The sequence below is a fragment of the Balaenoptera acutorostrata genome, chromosome 10, assembly GCF_949987535.1.
Source record: "Balaenoptera acutorostrata chromosome 10, mBalAcu1.1, whole genome shotgun sequence".
Lineage (NCBI taxonomy): Eukaryota > Metazoa > Chordata > Mammalia > Artiodactyla > Balaenopteridae > Balaenoptera > Balaenoptera acutorostrata.
The window spans coordinates 33,848,743-33,871,612 of NC_080073.1; the positions used below are offsets into that span (position 1 = coordinate 33,848,743).

General features: G+C 41.2%; 1 protein-coding gene across 4 annotated transcripts in view; it reads left to right on the forward strand.

Moving 5' to 3' along the window:
- Positions 1-22,870, forward strand: part of ERC2 (ELKS/RAB6-interacting/CAST family member 2) — a 974,163-nt gene that overhangs the window by 719,457 nt on the left and 231,836 nt on the right. For 2 of the 4 annotated variants that reach the window (XM_057555674.1, XM_057555675.1), the window contains 2 exons: positions 15,576-15,723; positions 17,195-17,323. In XM_057555674.1, the coding sequence (XP_057411657.1) occupies positions 15,576-15,723; positions 17,195-17,323 (277 nt within the window). The remainder of the gene's footprint in view (positions 1-15,575; positions 15,724-17,194; positions 17,324-22,870) is intronic. The other 2 variants (XM_057555676.1, XM_057555677.1) reach the window with 1 other exon arrangement.

Below are 22,870 nucleotides of genomic sequence, written 5' to 3' on the forward strand. Positions count from 1 at the left end.
TTAGCTGTTTATTTTTTTTTCTTTGTCCCATCCAAGCATCCCTCTAATACATCCTCTCCTTGCTAAGTTAGCCAGAATCAGTTTCTGCTTCTTATAATCCAAAGAAACTAAAATCCAAAGAACTAAAATACAGTTTCAGTTGCGTCACTCATCCTTTGTTAGAATTCTTTCTCTGGGAGTTGCTCAAGGTGGTCCTCTGTTGTCTGTACCAGTACCTTCAGAGATGAGAATGAGGCAGCCTGTGCTACTGTTGGACATTTGTGACTTAGCCAGAGTTCTTCCTTTTATTGAATTGCTATCAGCCTCACCTACCTGTGACTTCATTCTTAGGTCCTAATTCAAATATTAGGACCCCCTGGAACAAGCCTTGTCTGTAGTCACGTTAGGAAATATTGGAAGGAATAACTACCATGTTCCTCAGTCACCCAAGACATTGATTATTCCCACATTCGTAGTTTCTATACATATACATATTGCATTAGAAATCCAACAAAATGGACAATGGGAGGGGAAGCAGGTTCGCACTGGACCCTCTGGCCACCTTTAGATGTGGTTTTCCTAAAGACTGATGTTGACCAACTCAATTTCTCTTTCCTTCTATGATCACTGAGGGTCCCCAGAAGGACCTGGACTTTATGCCTGACAAGGCTTATTTGTGAAATTAAAGATTATTCTCCACATATCCTACAGATACGATATCTGAAACAGACTTTCCTGTTGTCAAAGGGATGGTCACTTAGTAATCACAATTTGAGTTCAACATGACATTTATAAGTTTGTAAGGCAGACTGCTTGGAAGCCTCAGCAATATTTAGGGAAATGTCAAGCACTTTTCAAAAAGAAAGACAAGCACCCATCTATGTAGAACAATGCAGGGATAAAGGGAATGCCCCAGATATTCCTCATAGATACCCTCATTAGAATAATGTTCGGCAATCAAATGAATGCTTTCTAGACTTTGGATGTCATGGACCAATAATAAGAAAAAATATTTTTGAAAACAACATAAAGCTTGATAACCTAATTAAGCTATTAAATAAGATTCTTCAGATGTTAACTACTATCATCATCATTGCATAAAAGGGTATTTTAACATCAGAAAGTAGGAAGGACATTACCTAATTTCAGAATAAAAGGCTGCTGTTACTTACAAAGCGGTTGGCAATCTTACTCCCACAATATTTGTCTGTGTCTTCACGTGTGTGTATGTGAATGAGTGTGCAGGGACTTGTATGTGCATGTGTGAGTGCGTGCATGTATGAAAACTTCAGTACGAGCCAGTACCAGTCTTTGGGTTGGCACTTAGGAATTACTTAGTTTGGCCACACTTTTCCTTGGTGGTACCCTAACATTCCTGGAAGTTGTGCAGCTGGAAATAAGCATAAATAAGCAAGAGAGAAATAATTTTAAATGGCCGAATCCTCTTAGTGTTTCCTCAAAGACTTACCACCATCTGGAAGCCTCTCTTTCCCTTCAGAGCCCTTCCAGTCCAGCCTTCCTTCATACTCAACTGTCACCCCTGCCCTCTCTGAATGCTAACCCCCATCATCCCGGACCAAAGGGACATTCCTTACTTCCTACAATCAAGCATTTTAGCAAAATAACCAAGTCACACAGACTTGGATTCAAATTCCATTTCCACCATTTAAAAGCAATGTGGGGGGCTTCCCTGGTGGCGTAGTGGTTGAGAATCTGCCTGCCAATGCAGGGGACACGGGTTCGAGCCCTGGTCTGGGAAGATCCCACATGCTGCGGAGCGACTAGGCCCGTAAGCCACAATTGCTGAGCCTGCGCGTCTGGAACCTGTGCTCTGCAACAAGAGAGGCCGCGACGGTGAGAGGCCCGCGCATTGCGATGAAGAGTGGCCCCCACTTGCTGCAACTAGACAAAGCCCTCGCACAGAAACGAAGACCCAACACAGCCATAAATAAATAAATAAATAAATAAATAAATAAATAAATAAATAAATAAATAAAAGCAATGTGGGGGCTTCCATGGTGGTGCAGTGGTTAAGAATCCACCTGCCAATGCAGGGGACACGGGTTCGAGCCCTGGTCCGGGAAGATCCCACATGCCGCGGAGCAGCTAAGCCCATGTGCCACAACTACTGAGCCTGCACTCCAGAGCCCGCGAGCCACATCTACTGAAGCCCGCGTGCCACAACTACGGAAACCCGCGCGCCTAGAGCCCATGCTCCGCAGCAAGAGAAGCCACCGCAGTGAGAAGCCCGCACACCACAACGAAGAGTAGCCCCTGCTCACTGCAACTAGAGAAAGCCCGCACACAGCAACGAAGACCCAACTCAGCCAAAAATAAATAAATAAATAAAATAAATTTATTAAAAAAAAATAATAATGTGACTTTTGGCAATCTACTTAAAACTTACTCAGTGTACTCAACTTTACAATAGGAATGATAATTAATGACATTTTCCTTGGAGGATAATTTGAGAGGATGAAATGAAATAATGTACTTTACTTATGCCTTGTATATCATACAGCAAACACAGTGATAACTATTAATAATCATTTATCCTTCATCCTAACAATGGAATCATTCATTAATCAACTATTATTTATCTTTTGTGATTTGAGTTTTCATATGCATTTGCTTTCTTTACCAGAAGCGTTTGCAAGCCTTATCCCTTGCTGATCCCTCTTAGCACTTAGCATAGTTTTTTTGTCTGTAGTAAATTCTTTTCAGATATAGATGGAGATTAAGACACTGGCTGACAACATTAGACTGCTCTCTTATGCCACTACCCAGGAGTGTGTTGCCATTCTCAAAGGTGCTTTTTTTTATTGGGCCTCTAATCAATGAGCCTTTGGAAACCCCATTAAGAGTTCTGCAGCCCCATTCTTCATTGAACTTCTGCCTTAGGTCCTGTGACTTGAAGTTCAAATCTAAAAGAAGGTACTCCATTGCTGCTCAGTGGGGCTGGGCAGCCTCAAGGCTGTCCTGGGAGATAGATGATCTGATCTCAAAGCAATCAGTCAAGAGGTCAGTATCTCAGGGAGTGGTAATTAGTGTCAGCTTGGGGTCTGGTCACCAGGATGTTTCTCACTAAGTGGTTTTCCAGGTCTGAAAGGGACTGAGCTCTGTCACCTTTCTAGACTTCTAATCTCCCTCCTCCCCCTCTGATTTGTGTAGCAGTCTCTCTCCTATGGACTGGATTAATTGCCTCTAGTGGTTAGTCTTGGGTATGTGTGAGATTAAGAGTTGGATATTGTGTACAAGCAGCTCATGCAGCTCAATATCAAAAAAACAAACAACCCAATCCAAAAATGGGCAGAAGATCTAAAGAGACATTTCTCCAAAGAAGATACACAGATTGCCAACAAACACATGAAAGGATGCTCAACATCACTAATCATTAGAGAAATGCAAATCAAAACTACAATGAGGTATCACCTCACACCAGTCAGAATGGCCATCATCAAAAAATCTAGAAACAATAAATGCTGGAGAGGGTGTGGAGAAAAGGGAACCCTCTTGCACTGTTGGTGAGAATGTAAATTGATACAGCCACTATGGAGAACAGTAAGGAGATTCCTTAAAAAACTAAAAACAGAACTACCATATGCCCCAGCAATCCCACTATTGGGCATATACCCTGAGGAAATCATAATTCAGAAAGAGTCATGTACCACGATGTTCATTGCAGCACTATTTACAATAGCCAGGACATGGAAGCAACCTAAGTGTCCATCGACAGAAGAATGGATAAAGAAGATGTGGCACATATATACAATGGAATATTGCTCAGCCATAACAAGAAATGAAATTGAGTTATTTGTAGTGAGATGATTGGACCTAGAATCTGTCATACAGAGTGAAGTAAGTCAGAAAGAGAAAAACAAATACCGTATGCTAACACATATATATGGAATCTTAAAAAAAAAAAAAAAAGGCTCTGATGAACCTAGGGGCAGGACAGGAATAAAGACACAGATGTAGAGAATGGACTTGAGGACACAGGGAGGGGGAAGGGTAAGCTGGGACGAAGTGAGAGAGTAGCACTGACATATATACACTACCAAATGTAAAACAGATAGCTGGTGGGAAGCAGCTGCATCACAGGGGGAGATCAGCTTGATGCTTTGTGACCACCTAGAGGGGTGGGATAGGGAGTGTGGGAGGGAGATGCAAGAGGGAGTGGATATGGGCATATATGTATAGCTGATTCACTTTGTTATACAGCAGAAACTAACACACACTGTAAAGCAATTATACTCCAATAAAGATGTTTTTAAATAAATAAATAAATAAAAACTACCTTAACAGCAAAAAAAAAAAAAAAAAGAGTTGGATATTGTGGAGACGGAAATGCCTCAACCTTTTAAATCTTTGAGAGTAGAAAGTGATAAAGAATGAAAATGGGCACCTATTATAAACAAGCAAACAAAGAAACCAGTAAAGCTGCTTTTATTATGGAAGAAAACTATTAGGTTGAACTACATGAAATTGCTGATATTTGACTGTTTCTGAGCTACAAAAAACAGTTCATATCATTCAGTCTAATAGCTATAAATATAAGATTTTGTGTTTCTATTTATTTGTTTGTTTTTGAGCTTCTGGATTGTAGCTGGATTGCACTGGATACTGAGAATGAAGAGGACCGGATGGGAGGGAGCTTTTGAATCAGCTATCCTAGTATTTGATACACGTGGGTGGAGATGCCACGTGGATTCTTATTCCCAGCCTTCAAATTGGTAAAAAGGATTCATGGATATCTTCTTTGCATGGTACTGCTGATGATCTGGTATTTTTTCCTAATGGAAGTCGAAGGGTATTTCCTTGTGTTTTGTGGCATCATTGCAGGGTCAGCTCATCTCATGACTGTGTGGAGAGAGAGTCTCTGGGGTCTGCTGTGTGGCAAGCTCCAAGGAAGCAGGGGTTGTGCCTGTTGTGTTCGTCCTTTCATCTCTGGTACCTGGTGTGCAGTGGGCACTCATGTTGAAGGGACTGAAGAACTGGGCTCTGATCATCTGGTTGGTTTATTCTTCCTTGTGTGACCACTAAACAGCCACCCCAGAGGAACACGTTCATTTCAGTTGCTTCTGGTTGGACTTCATAATTTCACATCAGAAATGTTCCTGCATCTAGTGATCGCTCCTCCCAGAGTGGAAATTTCACTTCCATGAGCCACAGGGCCACCCATACTGTAAATCTGAGACTGCTTTCTATACCATTGTGTCTTGGGCTGGTTCCTCCCACGATTCTTTCCAGATGTGGAGTGCTTTCAGGTAGTTTACCAGACTCTTTCATTCCTCATCCGCTGTCTGGTTTCATGTTCCCTCACCCTCTGAGAAGGAGCCCTAGTAGTGTCTCACATATTGTATTCATGAATACAGAAATTTCAGGAAACTAACAGATATAAATTCTCATTATTTTTGGACTCACTAGCTGATTTTTGCCGCTCTTTGTTCTGCATATCTTTTAAATCAGTTGCTTAGCAATGCAGTAGTTTAGGTGTGTGTGTGTTTATAGTCCTACACTTCTTTAATTTGGGCTCTGAAATGAATTTATGGTCTTTGAATATGTTCTTGCATCTCTTTTTAGTCTAGAGGTTATGGTACATTGGTGAAGCCTTACCAAGAAAATGGCCCTGTGCATTTGCTTTCTCTCCCATTGACACATTCAACAAGTGGTTAGTGAGTGTCCTTTAGACAGGTTCAGTCTGTTTTCATGGAGGCATTTTAGCAATTTCTTGCCAGCATAGAACTGCGATGAATTTGGTCTCACTTCTTCCCCTCACTACGTTGAAGTGTGTATTTTTAATCTCTGTCATTTGGACTTTTAAGTTATTTCCAGAAAGACACATCCTCCTAATTTTTAGGTACAAAGCCCCATTGGATTTACAATCTATTTTATTCTGTATGTTCTCTTAGCAAATCTATGGCAAGAACAGAAATGCTGAGACTTCCATTTGTGGGCAACTATGTGTCAATTAAGTTACCTCTTTAAAAAAAAAAAAGGTACCTAAAACGTACCTATTACCTCTTAATTGACTTCTCAGCAGGCCGAATCCCATATGGAATGATTATTTGATAATTTGATAAGTGATAATTTGATTCTAGGCTTTCATCAAGGAATGAAAAATGTGAGTGGAAAGAGGATTAGAATGTGAAATGTCCTAACTCCCTCTGCATTGCAGAGCTCTCCTATGGCTAAAGTTCATTTTTTAAAAAATAAGCACCCTTTGTGATGTCTCTTTAGAATATAGATTATAAAGGTGTAACTACTTCGGAAAAAAAGTGGAAAAGGGTAGAATTTATTGCAATGGCCACGAGATGGCAGACCTAAAATCCAGACTTCTCAAAGAGATTTACGTGCCGAATTTCATCTTTGAGGACGCTTTAAAAGTCATCAGCTTTCCAAAGGAAAACTCCTATTGGTTATCCTGAATTGTTGTTCAGTTCCGTGGCAGGCACAGCAAGGGAGAACAGATTCAAGTTGATGGGAATCTGTTTAGCCCTCCTTTTTATCACGTATCACCTTCCTGCCCCTCCTAGAAGCCTGCTTTTTACCTGGCCGCTACGGTCATCCACAACACACGTAAACATATCACTCCATGTTTCCTTCTCCCAACACAGGAGCACAACTGCCTTTTTCCTTCCCATGGATAGGAGCTCTCTCAAAGAAGCTGCTTCCAACAAATTCAATTTTTTTGTATTTCTCTCTACAAAGATCTGCTCCACAGAACCTTAATTCGATTTTCTTCAAATGTTGCATTAACGAAATTCTGGAATGTGCCCCCTTCTGCTTATATCCCTCTTAGAGCAATGACATGACAATCTGCTTTGTTTTTCATTATAGTATAGCCTATGGGAATATTCTGTTCCATGTAAACATAAACAAAAGGAGGTTTGACTTAACACAAAAATTTCAAATTAAGAAGGGAAGTATGTAGTTCAAGATACAGGAGGGCGATTTGCTGCTCTGTGCAAAGACTCACTAACAAATCTCAGTAGCCTTAAATATAGAGTAGAGGGAAAATTAAAATATACTATCTTTTGGGATAGTTACATAATACACACATGCATACACACATATACATCTTACCAATAAGAAAAAAATAATTGATCAGTTGCCCTGGGGGCCAAGCCTTGAAGTCAACCAAAAAGTTAATGTGATGAGGCAAGTCTCTTGACAGTAACTGATCATCCATGGACAATAGGTTTAGTTTAGGTAGATGCTGGCAAAGCTCTGGCCCACAGTGAAGTCCAGATGTATTTAGTTTTCTTATTATCAATCATCAATAACCTTTCCAGGGAGTCTAGTTGGGTGTATTTTATATAGAAAGCTACCTTGGCAGAGTTAAATGCTCAATATAGAAGCCTTCTCAGCACTGAATGGGAATAACAAGAATGAATGAGCATCATAGAACATTACATTGACACAGGGTATTCACTTGGGTCAGGGAGCCCTTTCATTTCACTTGCCCTCACTGCCTTCCAAATTTACCAATTTTTTTAAAGATTTGGTCTTTTCTTTAATGAAAGAATTTTTTTTTGTTGTTTTGAAGTTGTGTGACTTTGGTTAGATTTTGCACTTGACCTTGCCATTTAAAAAGTCACTTTTCAGAACACTTTTCCATTTCGCACACTGCATGAATCACATCTTGCCCACCTTTGTGTGGCCTTTCCTGTCAGTTCAGACGGGATGATATTGAACAGTCAGACCGGGCTGGTCTTGGATGCAACTCTTCTATGACGGACATATTCTTCTCCACATTCAAGCTCTATTTTCTCCTTTAAGTTTGTTTGCAAAACAAACATCAGCTCATGAAAGTCAAATGGGCAGCTTAACAGAAACCAATTTCAGAGGCTTCTCTGAGAGTCTCTCTTGAAAATAAGAGACCCATTGGCATATTTAGATATGTTTTCTACAAAGAGGACCCCAGTAGAAATTAATGCAAAACTTTTGAGTCTTTACATTTGGTGGTGTCTATATTATGTAATAATAAGTAATTGCTAACATTTGCGTGGTCCTGTCCGACACTGGACAGAATCTCTACTTGCATCATCGCATTTAATTCTTACAACAGTCTGAGAGAGTTACTGTTATCCTTCTTAGTTCATTATGAGGAAATTGAAGTTTCAGATGCATAAAGTAACTTGTGCGGGGGCACAGAAACAAAAGATATTGCTGAGATTCAAACCCAGGTATATTCAATTCCAAAACCAAGGCACTAAGTATCTTCTCTTCTAAAGGACTTCAGTGATATTTTATTTGTATGGGTAAGTTTTAAAAAATCAAAATAGACTAAGGTAATCAAAAGAAGTATTTTCTTATTTTTCCCCCCCTCCCTCCCTCCCTCCCTCTCTCTCTCTCTCTCTCTCTCTCTCTGGATCAGGCACACAGTAGTCAATAATACTTCACACATGTCCTTGCCAGGACCTGGACAGAGGTCCCTCCCATCGCTTATTGCCTTTTTATCAATCTCCAAAGGGCTGGGAATGGAGAAAGCGATTTAGGATGAGGGCAGTACTTCTTCCTGGCACTCATCCTCCTTTGGCCTCAGGCCTTTTCCACATGGGAAAATCAGCTGGCCTCAGACTCACCAATACCCCTTTGTAGCAGGATGCCAAGAGGTGCCGACATCTTTGTATCCTGAAGCACATGATGTTGGCTCTTTAGAGCTTCCTGGACTGGTTACACTTGGAGGAGCTCAAGGATGAGGCAGCTGCCTCCCTGGGTCGCGCCCTGAGAGAGTAGTGGGGTAGAAGCCGGTGCGTGGAGCAGAGAACTTCCACAAGACTCATGGTCCCTTAAGTCGTGTGCTATTAAGTTTCAAAGACAAAATTCTCTGTAATTGGAGTAAACGATTTCTTGAGGTCAGTTTTAGGTGGGCGACAGAGAGCAAACCACATTAAGGAGTCTGGGCTGCCAAAGCCTGGCCTTTACAAATCTGGTCTGTTCTTTGTCCTTGCTGAAACTCACATTGTTCAAATATATCTCACCCTGTGGGCCCACCTCATGCAAGCTGCTTCCCTTTCTGCGTGGGCCTTCTGTATACACAGTACATCATTCTGCTGGTGGGTAGTGTTGATATTAATTGATATCAAAAGCCTTTTCTTTCTCAAGATGCCGTTTGAAAATACAGCTTTTAAAATTTAGGCAAATGAGCATCTATCTCCAGGGTTGATCATAGCAAACCTCACCCACCCTCACGCCAGGGGTAAGAGAGAGGCTGTTTTGAACAGGGTCTTTCGTCACCGTCTGTCTTAAGTCACCTCCTACTGAATTTATGGTTGAAGATTCAGGGTCGTGAGGGAAAGAAAACAGTAATTAACTGGGAAAAGTTGATTGAGCGGAATTTTTTCCCCCACATTATGATTAGAACATGACTGTGGGCTGAGCACCATACATAATATAGGTTTTCCCTTGAAATTATCCAAACATGTTTTAATGGAATGCCTTTTTTAAGCATCTGCTTTTGTAATTGAATGTGTTCCTAAAGATGGGTCAGCTAACTAAAGCAAGAGCCCACAGGAAAAACTCTGTTAATGCTTCTCCCCCAATCTAATTTATGACAGTTCCTAATTGGCCCGCCTCATTTACAACTCCTAAAATTAATTTTAAACCCTCTCTCAGAGCCCAAGTCATCATTAATAGAACGACAGCAACAGGGAGTGAAATAGAAATGTTTATAAAGCTCCCTTTTAAATTGACTGTGATAAGTGACGTAGGGATGCATGACCATCAGAGGATTCTGGAACTCTCTTTGTGAACGCTAGCCACAGGCAGCTCTCGAAAGAAGGCATTTATCTTGGCAGGAGATGCCCTTCAGTCCTCTTTTGTTTTATTCCCTTGAGGATTTTTTTTCAGGGTGGCTAAAACCATTTTTTTGGTGTTTTATTAGCTGTATCTTGACTACCTCCTACAAACTGAATGACAGCTTAGGGTTATTAAATGTGTTCTTGCACATATTTTTATCCATTGTTAACCCTGACTAAATGCATGCAAGGGCACAGAATCCCCCCCTTTTTTCCTCCATTGTTGCCCATATTTGTTAAAGAAATTATTCCCCTTGACGTTTGTTTAGGCTGCACTTTGATAAAATGCTGTCTATGGTCCACTTTCTTAGCTTGGCATTCAGCAGACTCTTATAGATTTATTTCTCTTTGCATTATCTTATCTTCCTTTCTAGCATATTTGGGCTTCCTTTTCATATTTTAAGTTACGTTTTGGGGCATAGACAGATTACCTTAGTAATTGTATACTGCAGCATTGCAGTGTTCTAAAGATAATTCTGCAAGCCTTTGGCATATACTTAACCCCACTAACTATCTAAAGATGAGTATATATGTTCCTTTTTATGTTGTCTGTGAATAAATAAAACGGACAGATTAAGTGCTGAAAGTGACTTCAGGCTTATAGAAACTTTCTTCAGGTTGATGGGACAGTGACAATTTCTGAAGCAATGTAAATCTGGCCTTGAATCTAAAAGGTGGCTTACTTGATGAGGAAATTAATGAGGATTTTTCTTTGTGTTTCCAATTTATAGCCAAGTGTATATACTCTTTATACTTGAGCCTTTTTTAAAAAGATGTAGATGTAAAGGAGGCTTTACAGAAATGCAAATACTTCAGTTTTCTCAGTTTTGAAAGGCTGAGTCAAAAAAAAAAAACAAACCCAGAAACATTTAATTTAAGCTTCCTAGTTTATTTCAGTGTCTGCTATTTTCTAAAAACAGTGAAGTATTTGTTATTAAGTGCTTTAAGATGTATCAGCGCATTGGCTTATGGAAATTGTAAAAGTTTAGAAGCTAATGTAGGGCTAGCAGCTGAACTTATTCTTAGAAAAAACTTATGCTTAGTATCCCTCACCCTCAAAAAAAAAAACTCCTGACTTTCAAAGTAAGGTTAATGAAAATCCATAACCGTGCAGAATTAGCTCATAATGATTTAAACTATTTGTTTAAAAGTATCAGATTAATAAAAATTTATTTTAAACTCATTTTGTAAAGATTTTTGCTTAAAAAGAAAAAACAAATGTAATGGCTCTGTCAGCCCAGAATTAAGAATTTGCTTTGCCTGGCATCCCTGTACAAATAGGTAATGGCTAGATATAACCTCAACGTATTCAGAACATCTCTCCAAATATCCTAAAGTGTGAAATGTTCATATTTCTCTAGTTTTACATACTTTAAAAAAATCTTCTGCCAATTACTCTTTGATTTAAGTAGACTGGAATTACTGGAATGTAGATTTCAATCAAGGTATTTTAGAAGAAATTATCATTAGTTTAAGACCAGTATTTAAATGAGGGTTTCCAAATATGTATAATCCTTGTTACACTAATTTTATTCAGAGTTCTATCATTATATAATACCAGTACTTATAAAACAGATTCGTTAGCCAAAAGCAAACAAACAAGCAATACAATAAAGAAAAGGTTACAAAGAACAAAATTGTTATTTTGTATGGATATGAGTATTGATGAGTGGTTTTAAATATACTTTTATAAAAATGATTTTAAATATACTTGAGATTCAATAATTCAGAATAATTAGATTTGGGGCTATAGATAGTGACAATATCTATAGAGAATTAGGAATTAATATGTTTTTCTTTGATCAAGAGAAAACTGGGAATTATAAATTAATTTATTGGGACTTTTGATGGTATTATAAGAGGAGCAATGCATGTTAACTACATGAAAAGCCCAAGTTATAGAATTGTAGGAGAAAAGGAGTTTAGAAGGGTCATTCTTTAGGTTGATGATGACTTTTAACAGTTACTGAAGCTATCTCATTCTGAATTTTGACCTGGAAGAGGAAAATGGGTTTAAAAGGGTCATGGAACATGGGAATATAAAAGTGGACATAGGGAGCCTGGTTAGGATATTACTGTAATTATCCACGTGGGAGATGATGTGGATTGTACCAGATGTGTATGTATGTGAAAATGTGTGTGTGCACCTACCTGTGTGTAAAGAATGAGAAGGACAGAGAGAACATACATACCTTGATGGGAAAATGAGGAAATTTCAGGTATGCCAAGTATTTGAAGCATGTACCTGCAGTTTATTTGGCGACTGAAAAGCTTCATTTATAATTTTTTAATGTTTACTCTTATGATATTTTGTGGGAGGGAAGGATAACACAGAAAGGTATAAGGAGAAAAAGAGTAAAAACTAGCCTATCCATTCCACCACCATTAGATAATGACTCTTAACATTTTAGTGTATTTCCCTCTCATTTTTTTTTTTCTATGCATATGGTTTTATGTTTGGGGGATATTATTGTGTGTACATTTGTAAGTCAAAAACTGTGAAAATCCATAACCGTGCAGAATTAGCTCATAATGATTTAAACTATTTGTTTAAAAGTATCAGATTAATAAAAAGTTATTTTAAACTCATTTTGTAAAGAGTTTTGCTTAAAAAAAAAGGGTCTGAGATTTTCCCTATTGGCATTGCTAACAGGCTAGCCTGCCTCAGTTTCATGGACGCAGGCAGAAGACCAGAGACTTTTGGGTCATAGGCAACGGCTTTATTGCTCAAGGTTCAGAGAATAGCATCAGCATGTTTATGTCCATACCCCTTTCCCCAAGTCCCGTGGAGGCAAGACAGGTGGGCCAGATGAATAGCTGTATATGCAGTGGGTTTCATTAAAGGAGAGCAACCCTGAGCTTAGGGAAGTTGAATCTTTTATAATGGGCAGTAACATGTCTGCCTTTTGGTCTGGAAGGAGACACTATTGTACATGGCAGTAAGCATGTTTACCCTTTGATCCTAAGGGAGACACTACATCTATCTCCCAAGGCTATTCACTCTACAAACATCCTTGGAAAACTGTGAGAATAGAAGATAATATCTTTGCTCATAAAATGTGCAGAAATATGAGACTCATGGAGTCTCTCAACAAACATAAATCTTTTCATATATCATTACTTTTTTTTCATCAACATTTTACATGGCTGCATATAGCTGTAAAGAGTGAATCGTTGGGATATAGCAAAATGTACTATCAACTTCCAATTTTCCAAATAATGATCTTTTAGGTTGTTTCCATTTTAAAAACTTGGAAATTTCTATTTGGGGCAGAGTGGCAAAAAATAACGCAATCACTTTGGGTGTGTTGTATCTAAGTTGGAGTAGATAGCAATTGGGTTCTCCCTGATTTGAAGTCCGTGCAGCCTTTTCACCTTGGCCTTATGTGTAAGTATGCAGTGGCTATGAATGGCCAACATGTCTGTTGTCTCAAGATGTTATCCAGAGGAAGACAGGCTCTGTGAAGCTGAATATTAATGCTGTTATTTGTAGTCCAGCCTGCACTGGTTTTCTTCTGGAAAGTGGAGATATTTCCTGACATTTCTGCTGCTCACATCTGACTGAGCCTCAGACAGAAGCTCCTACTGCCTGGCATGAGCAGGGCCCAGGAAAGTCCATACAAATCCCTATAGTGGAAAGGGAAAAAAATCTGAGATCCAAATAATGACCATCTTGTCCAAACATCTGGAGAGGGCCTGGTCTGGTGATGGGGATTAAAGAAAGGCAAAACAGCATCATGACCAGGTTTTAGTCCTAGGACTTGTGTGCAAGAAAGTACCCAATATGGAGGCTTTCCTGGGTCTCTAGGGTCTTCTAAATTATCTAGAATATTGCTGAAGTGACACAAGTGGTTGAGACAAGTCCTCCTCAGAGGAAAGGAGGACTAAATGAAACATAGCAGGAGAGCCATTTCTTAGTCAATAATGGTCTCAGAAAATTCCAGGTTAAAATTTGTGACAGATGTTGACAGAAAATTGCACTGTAAAATGGGAGCAAGAAACTGTAATACTTTTCTGAGTGAGCAATGATCAGTGATTAAACAGCAGTCAAAGCATTGTAATTTTTTTAAGTGAGAGGAAGCGTTATCCAGTGGTGTCTTCCACAGTTTTTAGAAAGTATAAAGGGAACTTACTTATTTCTTGAAGAAACATTTTTTTTAACATCTTTATTGGAGTATAATTGCTTTACAATGGTGTGTTAGTTTCTGCTTTATAACAAAGTGAATCAGTTATACATATACATATGTCCCCATATCTCTTCCCTCTTGCATCTCCCTCCCTCCCACCCTCCCTACCCCACCCCTCTAGGTGGTCACAAAGCACCGAGCTGATCTCCCTGTGCTATGCGGGTGCTTCCCACTAGCTATCTATTTTACACTTGGTAGTGTATATATGTCCATGCCACTCTCTCACTTTGTCCCAGCTTACCCTTCCCCCTCCCCATAGCCTCAAGTCCATTCTCTAGTAGGTCTGTATCTTTATTCCCGTCTTGCCCCTAGGTTTGAAGAAACATTTTTGACATCTGCTTTATGCTTAATGCTCTTCTAGAAGCTGGAGAATTGGTGGTGCACAAGACAAATGAGGTTCCAGTTCATGGAGTGTCAAGTCTAGAAAACAAACAAACAATAAGTATCTTAAGATCCTTTCAAATAGTAAAGCGTTCCATGAAAAAACAGTGTAACGTGACAGGCCGGTGGCTTGGGTACAAGGTGGAAGCTGGGAAGACACTGCTAGGGATAGTGGCTGGAGAGGGCTTTTCTGAGCTGAGACATGAAGGATGCCATTTGTGGCAAAGGTATTCCAGTCAGAGGGAGTGGCAGAGGCAAAGCTTACGAGGTGAGAACAAGTGTGACATTTTCAGGGACTAGAAAAGAGATCAGGAACGAAATGTGCTAGAGGCTAGTGATTGAGGAGGGAGGAAGGGAACAAGATGACCTCAGGGAGGTGCTCAGGGCCAGTTGGTGTAACGAGTTGCAGGCATCAGTAAAGGGTCTGAATTTGAAGTTTAATGGGTGATGGAATGGACTTTTCACGCAACAGAATGGTGGAATCTGGATTTATATTGTTTTTAAAGACTACTTTGGTCTCTGTACCAGGGCGGCAAGTGGTTACCAGAGCTGCACCAGTGGTTACTGGTGGTTGGGAGAAGTTTATAGGAAGGGAATGAAGGATGACTTCTAATTAGGGGGCCTGGGCTACTTAGTGGATGGTGCAGTAATTACTGAGATAAGGAAGACTGAGAAATGAGAGTGGTTTTTGGTGGAATGGCATGGGAGCGTTACTAATTTTGTTGAAAATTGAAAGGAGACCCTAGTAAATATCTCTGCATGCCTTTCTTCCAAAGAAAACCTTGCATGATAAAAATAATACTTGATATTGCAGTTGCTGCCCAATTTTGTTGAGTCATCTTGGGGTACCTGGAACCTTACCTGGCAGATGGATGGCTGGCTGGATGGATGGAAGGACTGACAGATGGATGAATGGTTGAATGACTGGATGGATAAATGGGTAGATGTCTTAGAAAGGAATGGGCAGATTGACTCCCTCCATTTCTCATATGCAGCTGTGTCTGTGAAACCATCAAAAGATGCGTGTTTCAGAGGACACAGTGTGTTGGTCTCAGGGATTCTGACCCAAACTACTTTGTACATTCTGAGAGTCAAGGAGGTAGTTTTTCTTAAACACTATCCATAGGTCCTCCCCATGAGACAACACTTCATGACTCATTTCAACTATAAATGCTGATTTTTTTTCACTTTATAAAAATCATCACAATAATCTTTATTTTACCAGACAGGAAGCGCTGCTGGCGGCAATCAGTGAAAAAGATGCAAACATTGCCTTGCTGGAACTGTCTGCCTCCAAAAAGAAAAAGACACAGGAAGAAGTGATGGCCCTCAAGCGGGAAAAAGATCGACTAGTGCATCAGTTAAAGCAGCAGGTGGGGCCTTTTGCACGAATGGTGTGTTTTGCCGGGTTTGGGGTTTTGGGTGCTTTCTCTGGGTTTAGCTACTCTTCATTTTGCCATGTCCATCCTGCAGGCTCACGCAGCTAAAACCAGGTAGGAGTGAAATGGCCCAAGTTGTCGCTGGAACAACATTTTATTGCTTTTCTGTGTTTTTGTGCACGTGCCTGGGCTTGTGTGGTTTGCAACCAGTGCTGTTTTCCTTTCTTTTGTATTAGCATCATCTCCCCAGAAGTAGCTCTCAGCTCTCTTCCTTCCAGTGGACTTTCTATGACTTCTGACTAAATCCTAGAAAGTACTAATTAAATTCTGGGCACCTTCTTTCCCATTGGACTTGTTACCTTCTGTCTTGCTCACTTTCTGGGCCCAATAATAACTCCTGTCATCCAGTTCTTTCGATTTCTTTCTCACCATTCTTCCAGCTTTGATTCTTCACCTATTTCCCAGGACTTTCCGGCCAAGGACCCTTTCCCACCCCCTATGCTTGGAGACCTCCTCAGCCATTATTTAGTCAAATATTTTTCTATTACCTGTTTACCCCGTTAACCTGTTTTTCCCTCCTCTCCAGGCCACTATACTTCTTCTGAGGGAAAAGGAAGAAGAGACAAAATCCTAACTTGTGCAGAAAGTTCTTTGCCTTCTGGAGGGTTTTCTAGTAGTGACTTAAATGGAAATATATATACCTGAAGCATATTGCAAAGTCATCCCTGAAATCTTCGGGCATTATTTCTCCTCCATATCAAACTTGAGGGCTTTTGGGATCAATAGTTAAAGATATTCAGTTGGATTCTAGCTTCATTATGAAACCCACTCAGCAGATAACGGCTCAGTGGTCTGTGGTCTCACAAGGTGGCCGCCACATCTCAGCTGGGGCCACCTGTGAACGCCACGTGGTACCATGTGTGGAGTGCATCCATATTGATTTCGGCCCCCAGGACTGGCTCTCTGCCTGCTAGGGGGATCTGGGCTGAGCACAGTGTGCAAGGTGAATGGAAAGGAAGCCCGAAAGGAAAAGCTCTCTCCCCTCACAACTGGGGCAACTTTTTCCCTCCTCAGGAAGGAAAAGCCATCCTTTGGCCCTGAACCAGAGTCTTATTCTCATGGGGCTGCCTTGCTGTGAGAGAGAGAGAGAGAAAGAGAGAGAGCACGAGAGAGCGAGCACTGCCACGCCTGGGTGCCCTCTCCTGCGGAGGGAAGGCCCCAGTCACTGCCAGACATTGGGGTCATTCCACAGAGCAGCATGCCTTGCTAGTGCTGGCCCCGGGGGTCGGGGGCCGCTTACATCTGACCTCTTTGTTTGGGGCTGTGCATCTTCTACACTGGTTTTTCCACCCACTGGGCCACAGAAAGTCAAGTCGGGGCTCCTTCTTTGCTTTCTCTTAATTCCTTCCCTGTGCGCCCTGTGCCCTCCCCTCCTGCACCTAACCATTGTAGCTTTCTCCCACAGGTTTATAGACCTAGGAAACAGCCCCCGAGCTCGAATATACCATGCACTTGTGATGCTGGCTACAGCCCAGATATTACGGCCAAGTACCACGGGTCCAGCTACGATGCATACATGATCCAAAGGTCTCAGGTCAGTCAGCTGCTAAGGAGATACTCTCCCCCACCATTGCGGATGGGGGTGCATAAGACCTACATCACATCTTGACCTTCACCTCTTTTAATGATTTCCAGTATTCAGTGGCCATAAAGTCTGGAACCATAGATGATAGCACTATATCCTGATTTGTAATGCAATTTCATTATTTTGTATTTGCCAGCGGTTCTAGTTTTGATGGCCACCCTGCAGGGGCAGCTCTTCTGAAATAGCCTGGCACTGCTGTAAAGACAAGATTGCCAGAGGCCTTACTGTCAGGCACATTGGATTAAATTTTTCTTTTTGTCTCTTAGATACTTTCCTCCCCAAATCTCCCTCTACCCTTCCCAATAAGGAATTTTTTTTTAAGGCTGCTTTTTTTCTTTCTCAGCATCATGAAAATGCACTCCTGGATTCCAGGAAGGATTGAGTGTAGCCCTTCAATTTGCTCCTGGGAAACTGTACAAAGCCTTCATTATTCACGACAGGCTTGGTTTTGGGTATCATGGGGCACATTTGGGAAACCCCAGCCATGCACAGTTAGTCTCCTGCCTGGGCTAAAGCAGGGTCTGAAGGGCTGTTGTGGAAAAAGAGGCAGCAAAGGAGGAGGATGGGCTTCTTTCCGTGACTTAGGTTTGAAATTCTTCCCCACACCCTACTGGCCACAGAGCAAGAAAGAATGTGAATTTATGTATCCTTGTTGTAAATGATAATGATTCTAAAAATAATGAGTAATTTGCTTATAAAAGCATGCCCTTTGTAACTGAGGGTTTACTTTGTGCCAGAATATGAATCCAGTGTCCCTGGGGGGTTTTGTCCCACAGTCCTCACAGCAGCCCTGTGATGTGAGTGTCAAGATTACCTCCTCTTTCTAGGGGCCATAGCTGAGACTCAGAGTGTGGAATAACCAGCCCAACACACACAGCTTGTAAGTGATAGAGCTCAGGTTTTGTATAGTCCACCTGCGTCCACACATACCTCACCATGTTCAGGAAGTAATTCAGAGTTGCAAGCAGATGGGTATTCCAGAAATTGTGAGGGCCCCTTATCTTTGTATACCTGAAGTAGATGCCAGAAACCCATTTAAGAATGTTCTCCAGCCACTCACAAAGAGTAGGTTCTGCCTAGAGCTCTTGAGCTTAGGATGTTTGATCACATCACCAACTACTAATACTTCTAAGCTCTCAGCATGTGCCAGGTATGGGTCAAAGGGCTTTACATACATTAACTCATCAACTCCCACCAAAGCAGAAGGGCTGATGCTCTTATAGAGAAGGAACCAGAGGTCCAGAGAGGTTGGGTGCCCTGCTCAGGCTTCACAGCTGGACACACCATGATACTTAAACAGATTTTTTTGCCACACAACCTTAAATGGATTTTGTAGATGCCATCTGGAGTTGCACTGCTTAGGTTGAATTTTGTTTCAAGCACTTGTTAGCTGAGTGATCATGAGCAAAATATTGAACCTCCCTGAGCCTCAGTTTGCTCATCTGTAAATTGGGCTAATAACATAATTCAAAGGGTTGTTTGTGAGGTGTAATGTATACAAAGTGATTTGCACATGCCTGGCACACCAATGTGCTATATATCTGTGAGCTGCTATTACTACTACTACTACTGCTACTGCTAATTGATTTTATCACCACCAGCCCTCAGAGATAGTTTGATTTTCATTTCAATTTCATCTTTGCTGTTTTTCACGTGCCTTGGAGTCACAGCTTGTTGAGAACATACTGTCGAACTGTGGGAGAAAGAGCAGACAGTTGTTGGCACTAAAGCCTTCCTGGTCCCCCCACCCCTAAAGCCCAAGCACTTGGGGAGTGGGGAGCAGACATGTTAGGAGTTCTAGACCCTAGTTCCCAGCCTGCACTGAACAGGCTCCCAGCACTTATTAAGTTTGTTTGGTTTGTGTATCAGCCCACATGGACGTCCATCAGAGAGGACATCCCCAGGAGGGTGAGTCCCAGACCTCAATGGTCATCACCTGCATGTCTGATTTGGGAGAGCAGAGCTCTTTTAGGCACCCAGGCTAATGGGAGGGAAAGGTCATAGGTCTGGGTGTTCACCTGCCCAATGTTCTGCAAGGATTTTGAGGCAGATGGGCTCATGAGAGGTGTTACCCTCTTGAGGCTGCCTTTTGAGCTCATCTCATGCAGGTCTCTCTGGCCACATCATTCCCAGTGACTGAACTCGAGTAGCTCATTCAACAATCCCCATAGCTATTGCACTTTGGCAAGCACATAGTAGGCACTCGATAAATATTTCTTGTGTGCATGATTGCATGACTTCCATAAGCCAGGTCTATACTAAGTGTTTTATATATACATAGGTTTACAAACGTTATCTCATTTTGTCCTCATAATCAACCAATTACCCAACATATGGCATACCTACCTATGTGCCAGGCTCTCTGACAGGTGCTGGGGATTCATCCACAACAGATATTTTACACACAGTATCCACAATCCCTTCCTCATGGACCTTACTTGTTAAATTAGAGGGGGTAGAGAGAAAGGTAATAAACCATATACATAATAAGTAAGTTACATGATAGAAAAAAGAAAAATATAGACCAGCATAACAACAACAGGAATGCCAGGGTAGGACTGAGGGGCTGATGACACTGTAAAATAGGGTAGACAGGATGGGCCTCACTGGGAAGAAGACGTGAGCAAAATTTGAAGGAGGTGAGAGAGTGAGCTCTGTGGATATTTAGGGGAAGGATGTTCTGGCAGAGGGAACAGCCCGTGCAAAACCCTTAAGGCACGAGAGTGCTGGTGTGTCTGGGAATAGCAGGGAGGGCAGTGAGGCTGGAGTGAAGAAGAAGGTGAACCATCAGAGCAGTAGTGGGCTAGGGTAGGCTGTGCAGGACCTGCTAAGAGTGGTATATTCTGGAGCAGAAATTATCCAAAGTTAGGAAGCAGAATACACCAAGCGTGTAGCGTCAGAACAGGGAGGACTCCCTCCAGTACCACCCAGAGTGCCCTGTTTAAGGTTGCTCTAATTGAGCCCACTCTCCAAATCCCCTGGCTCCAGCCTTGAAGGAGTCCCAGTGCTTAGCTTGCATTTTTTTAAAAAGCATTGGTGGGTGGGAGGGAGATGCAAGAGGGAGGAGATATGGGGATATATGTATATGTATAGCAAATTCACTTTGTTATACAGCAGCAACTAACACACCATTGTAAAGCAATTATACTCCAATAGAGATGTTAAAAATAAATAAATAAATAAAAATTAAAAAAAATAAAAAAATTAAAAGCATTGGCACTCCATTGGAGCCACAGAGAACTAATGCCAGAATTTGCTTGTTATGGCTATTGAGATTTTCAAATAGAAGAGGAACAGGGCCCTATGACAAAATGCCCTCCCTGACTTCCTGGCAGTCTCAGTAACATATCATTGTAGTCCAAATCCTGCCCTTTCCTTGCTACGAGGAGGTAGGCAGGTGGACAGTAGTGACCACCTCCATGCCATTGGCCTGCTCAGGGTGGTGGCTATGCCTTGGAGAACTGCAGCCAGAGTCCAGGCCAGGCCAGAGGTTCTCAAACCTCAGTGGGCAGAAGCATGATCTTTTCTAAAGATGTCTCATGAAATGCTCATCACTCTCTGGCTCTCACTGCTGAAAAATCTTCCCTGGCTTCCCTTGCTGGTGGGATAAAGACAAATTCAAGCCAACGTGCTCTCTGCCTTATACATGCAATTCCCTTTGCCTGGAACCCATTTCCCTCTTTTCCTCACCTAGTTAACACCTACTGGTTCAATTCAATCTCAGTCCAATATCACTATTTCAGGGAGGCCTCTGGGACTTTCTCAACTGGGTCAAATCCCCAATTTGGCACTCTTGTAGCACATGTACATCATTTAATTGCATTGGAACAGATGCAATTCCGCATTTGTTTTGGTGATTACTTGAATAGAAACTATCTGCCCTGCTAGTTAATGAACTCCATGAGGACTGAGAATGTGGCCTCATGACTTTTTTTCTGCTGACCATTTGTCTCCAGGCCTAACACAATTGCTAGCACATGGTAGGCATTCAGCAAATATTAGTTGACTGTATAAATAAATGAGTGAGTGGATTGCCAGGTCAGCTTATTAAAAGAAGAGACTTCTTTGATCAATCGTTACATTAGACAAGACTTAGCCTCGTAATTCTTCTGATATTCCAGGAAGCCACCACCAACTTAAAGGAGTTGGTAGAAGACATGGAGACCTGCTTGCTGAATAATGACCACAAAATTGGTACCATGTTCTTTCTTGCCACGTTGCAAGACACTTTGCAGAGATGACTTTTACCATACTAGAATTATTTGCAATGGTGTCCATTTTGAACCTTTCCTTCCAGTCTCTTTGCTGTATTCTAGTTCAGATCCCTTCCAATTTTGGAGGTTCTTCTTGAATTAAATGCCACTGAGTTTCCAGATGTGGCAGAGATTGCTTGCAGTTATAAAGGGAGTCCCGCCATTTCTTCCCTGAAAACGTCTGAGCGTCTTATAAATTAATTTGCCTAGAAATACCTAAACTCCCATTAAACACCCATCAAGAGAGCCAGAGAAGATGATATGAAATCAGTTCAGAAATTCCAACTGTGCTTAACAACAAAAGAATCTTTACGACTCTCTTCAGGTGTTAACATCTGAGTTGATTCTAGGCTGAGCGCTGTATAAAGGTAAGAGAGCAGTACAAATTAACTTTCTGTTACTTGTTGCTTACAAGAAGATAAAGGATTAATCATAGTTTGGTAGTAGACATATAAGTCTATCCAATTTTTGTGTTCCTCCCAATTCCATTTCTTCACAAGCACACACCCCTGACACTTTTATTCTACCTCTTCTTAAAAAAATCTTCCTTCCAGATTTTTGCAATATTGGGAGAGGGACTCAATTGGGAATTAGTTAAGGTTTTTTTTGTTTTGTTTTGTTTTTTAAATTTTCCTGTTCTTTCTCTAGGGATGGTAGTTCTAAAAAATATTATTAAAATTTACCATCTTTCCTTCTTCTGTGTCTTGGATCCAATCCCCCCAACTCTTTTCCTCCACCCTTGAAGAAAGGACTGACATCAAAATAATTAATTCTGAAATCATTGGATTTTCCTGCTGCTAAAGGGTTTTGAAGGAAGCTTAAAACTAAATCTTACCCCCTAAGCCTTATTCCCAAACGCTCCCTTGTGTGCTGAAGTAGTGAAATGTACATCCTTGATGAAAATGCCTGTTTAAAATGAGGGCCAGACACTATTGTTTAGTTAAAATTAGAACCAGCTTATTTCTCAGAACCAGTTAGAATACTTTTGTGATCAGAGATAAATTGTGCTTGGTTTTCTTTTCCCCTTCCTACCAGTTCTGGCATTGCTTTTGGTTACCCACTGGTCAGTTGGGAACAGGAAGGTGTTAAGACCAGGAGACTAGTCTACTGATTCTCTATGTTTTCCCCCAGAGCTTGCAGAGAAGTCCTGTGTCCAGGTTAACATTCTGGAGGCTATGCCAGGTCTGCACAGTATAACTGATTTGGGTATGTCTCCCCCTCCCCTATCGTGTCCAGACCATCA